At 48.1% G+C, this 3,226-nt stretch overlaps 1 protein-coding gene across 1 annotated transcript; it reads left to right on the forward strand.

The window, feature by feature from the left end:
- The first annotated feature begins 1,275 nt into the window (after window positions 1-1,275).
- On the forward strand, window positions 1,276-2,976 carry LOC127342845 (transcription factor MYBS3). Its single transcript, XM_051368862.2, has 3 exons — window positions 1,276-1,765; window positions 2,067-2,263; window positions 2,363-2,976. The coding sequence occupies exons 1-3, from the start codon at window positions 1,423-1,425 to the stop codon at window positions 2,666-2,668; spliced, it is 846 nt and encodes a 281-aa protein (XP_051224822.1). The 5' UTR covers window positions 1,276-1,422; the 3' UTR covers window positions 2,669-2,976.
- Window positions 2,977-3,226: the final 250 nt, after the last annotated feature.

A 3,226-nucleotide genomic window follows, 5' to 3' on the forward strand; every position in this document is an offset into this window, starting at 1 on the left:
CATTAGGCATCTCCTTACCTTTAAAGTGGCTTCAGTTTTATCCCGCGTCATTTTTTCTGAGGAATTTTGTCAAGTTTTTATTTAGCTTTGCTCCCAGATTCTCCTTGTTCTATGTTCATCTCCTCTCTATCCCGTGCATTAATTCTTTCAACACCATAATCAGCCCTTCTAGTTCTTTAGTGCCTTCTTCTTCCCTCTCTTGACCTTGCGCATCTTGTGGTGGATTCTTGTTCAAAATCGTCTTGTGGATCCACGAACTCTTCTTCCTATTGATTTTCTCTTCCTTTAGGGTTTCTACTTCTTCATACCGAGAAGTGTAAATCACTTTATGGCAATCAAATTTCTACTGAGTGTAAATCACTTTGTAGAGCCTAAGAACACTTGGTAAAATATCACACCAAGATATTTCTAACTTTTTTCAAATGGAACATACTAAATTACATTGTTAATGTCAAAATTTGTATTTTTTTGGGACCATTTGCTATTATCAACGAATCAAGGAATGAAATGATTTCTGGCTGATTATCGGATGTAAGTTCAATTTTACACTACATGTATCTTAAGAGCAGGATGTAAATGCAAGCAAAGTTCACATTTAAGTATTTATATAACTTCTTAACTAAAATTCAACAAATATATACAAAAGGTCCAAAGTTTGCTTTGGAGAATCTTATTAGTTTTTTTTTCATGAGGGTCTAATTTTTCTCGAAGTGTCCTATGCTGACCGGTGCACCTTGGAGAACACTTGGTATAATAAGTTTTTACTGTCCAAATGTTGTCAACAGCGGTTAAAATGGCACGTGTTTATCGTTTGTCTATTTTTTACGGGGTGTCACATGGAAAATACACGGTAAAGTCCCTTACTTGCCGTGTTGCGAATATGTCTTTTATTGAGTGCTTTTGAATACATCGGAAAAGTCACGTTGTTTATAGAATATTTTTGGACACACCGCAACACTCAGAAACAAAAGAGATTCCTGTAGTGAAAATAGATAATCTGGGACGGTGATAGATGTATTTTCGAGGCCATTTCACGTGTACGGTGGCGTATTCGGAACATTCGGAAGGAGGTTGACACTTGTGGCAGCACAGAGCAAATTTACACCAACGGATCAAACCAGCAGTTAAATCAGAGCTACAAGATCTGGAAGATGGCCTGAACAATAATCATCTTTCTACGGTTCCCTGCCCAATAACGCGTCCACATCCACAGCCAAAAAGACCATAACCAGGAGCGCATATTTATAGTGGGAACCGTGTAAGTTTCCTCCCTAAGCTACCTTAGCTAGCTGCTATAGGCAGCAGCAGCACCACCCACTGCCGCGGTTGTGGACACACCGGTCTCCACCCATCTCTCTCACGCACCATCCGCACCAAGGACAGCGGAGTGCGGAACGATTCAAGTCGATTTATAGCCACACCATGGCCAGGAAGTGCTCCCACTGTGGCAACTACGGCCACAACTCAAGAACTTGCAGCAGCACGGGGCAGCAGGGAGAAGTTATGCTCTGCGAAGGAGGAGGTGGCGGCAGCAGCGGGCTGAGGCTCTTCGGGGTGCAGCTCCATGTCGCCGCAGGAGGCTCCATGAGGAAGAGCTACAGCATGGACTGTCTGCAGCTCGCGGCAGCTCCCAGCTCCCTCATCTCGCCGACGTCGTCGTCTTCCTCGTCTCTGCTTCTGTCGATCGACGAGGGCCTGGAGAGGGCTTCCAATGGGTACCTGTCCGACGGCCCTCATGGCAGATTAGTCCAGGAGAGGAAGAAAGGTAAGATTATACGAAGCATTTAGCAATTGCACTCGTACTGATGCTGGAAATTCAGATATATTGGTACCTAATTTTATTCTCTGTTTTATTTATTTTACAGTAGTGTGTCTCATCTTGACCTAATTAATAATAAAGTTGCATTATCCTTGTGGAGAAAAGTTTCATTATCTTCTTCTGCGATATTCACCACTTTGTCTGACTAAATTAAGTAGTGGAGTGGACAACTTGTGGCATCCTGAACAGTCGATCTGTCTGCGTACAGCACCTGGAGTTCTAAGCTGTCTGGGCATGACTGATGCAGGGGTTCCATGGAGCGAGGAGGAGCACCGGCTATTCCTTGTCGGCCTTGAGAAGCTCGGCAAGGGCGACTGGCGAGGCATCTCCCGGAGCTACGTCACGAGTCGGACCCCGACGCAGGTGGCCAGCCACGCGCAGAAGTTCTTCCTGCGGCAGAGTAGCATTGGGAAGAAGAAGCGCCGCTCTAGCCTCTTTGACATGGTATGCGAATATATACATTAAAATCGAATTATGCTAACTACTCCATTAGTAGCATGTAAAAAGCATATCTGAATATGGCGCTGCTTCACACAACTGCAGGTGCCGATTTGCGAGAACAGCATGCGCGTTTCCGAGCCACCGACGAACAACAGCGAAGGCGCATCCACTTCTCTGCCGCGGTATAGAGCCCCCGACATGGCAGCCATTGACCTCAACTCCACGGAGGAGGATGCAATGACGGAGGCTCCAGCTTCGTCGGTGTCAGACGCGTCACCGTGGACAGTATTCCCGGCGGCGGTTCTGCCGGAGCAGGCTCCTCCTCATGGCCATGGGCACGGCCTCCACTGCTCCCCGCTGGACCTGGAGCTGGGCATGTCCCTCTCGCCGCCGTCCATCGGAACGTGACGTGGCCACCATCCTAACCGTACGTCGCCATGAACTCCAAGTTTTATCAGGCTTCCCAGCCTGACCTTGTCCAACCAAATGGAGATAAGGCGATGGACAGTGCTTGTAAAGTCGTGTGCAGGTAGTGCTAATAGTGGATACAGCGATGTGTGTACTACTCTTGGCTCCATCCATGTAGAAACCAGAATCATGCTAGCTCCTGTTCCCCTACGCGCTACGTACATACTCAGTCAGATGTTGCCTGCGAATTGTGAATCACGCCTGTCCATACAAATTCATTAATCTCAGTCTGTTCTGTTCACACAAAATTCAGATTCCTATGTGTACGAGTTTAGGGCATCTCCAGCGGCGCCACGTAAACGGACGCTGAGCGACCGTTTGCGTCCGTGCGGACCGGAAATGCATCTGGCACCACCTCCAGCGGGGCGACGCAAAGTGACCGGGCCGTCCGCGGAGACGCAAACCTGACCCAAATATGCGCCAGGTTTGCGTCTCCGCGGATGTCGGCGGTCGCGCGGAACGTCCGCTCGCGTCCCCACGGGCCCTCATGGCAGCGAC

Source organism: Lolium perenne, chromosome 3 (genome assembly GCF_019359855.2).
Source record: "Lolium perenne isolate Kyuss_39 chromosome 3, Kyuss_2.0, whole genome shotgun sequence".
NCBI lineage: Eukaryota > Viridiplantae > Streptophyta > Magnoliopsida > Poales > Poaceae > Lolium > Lolium perenne.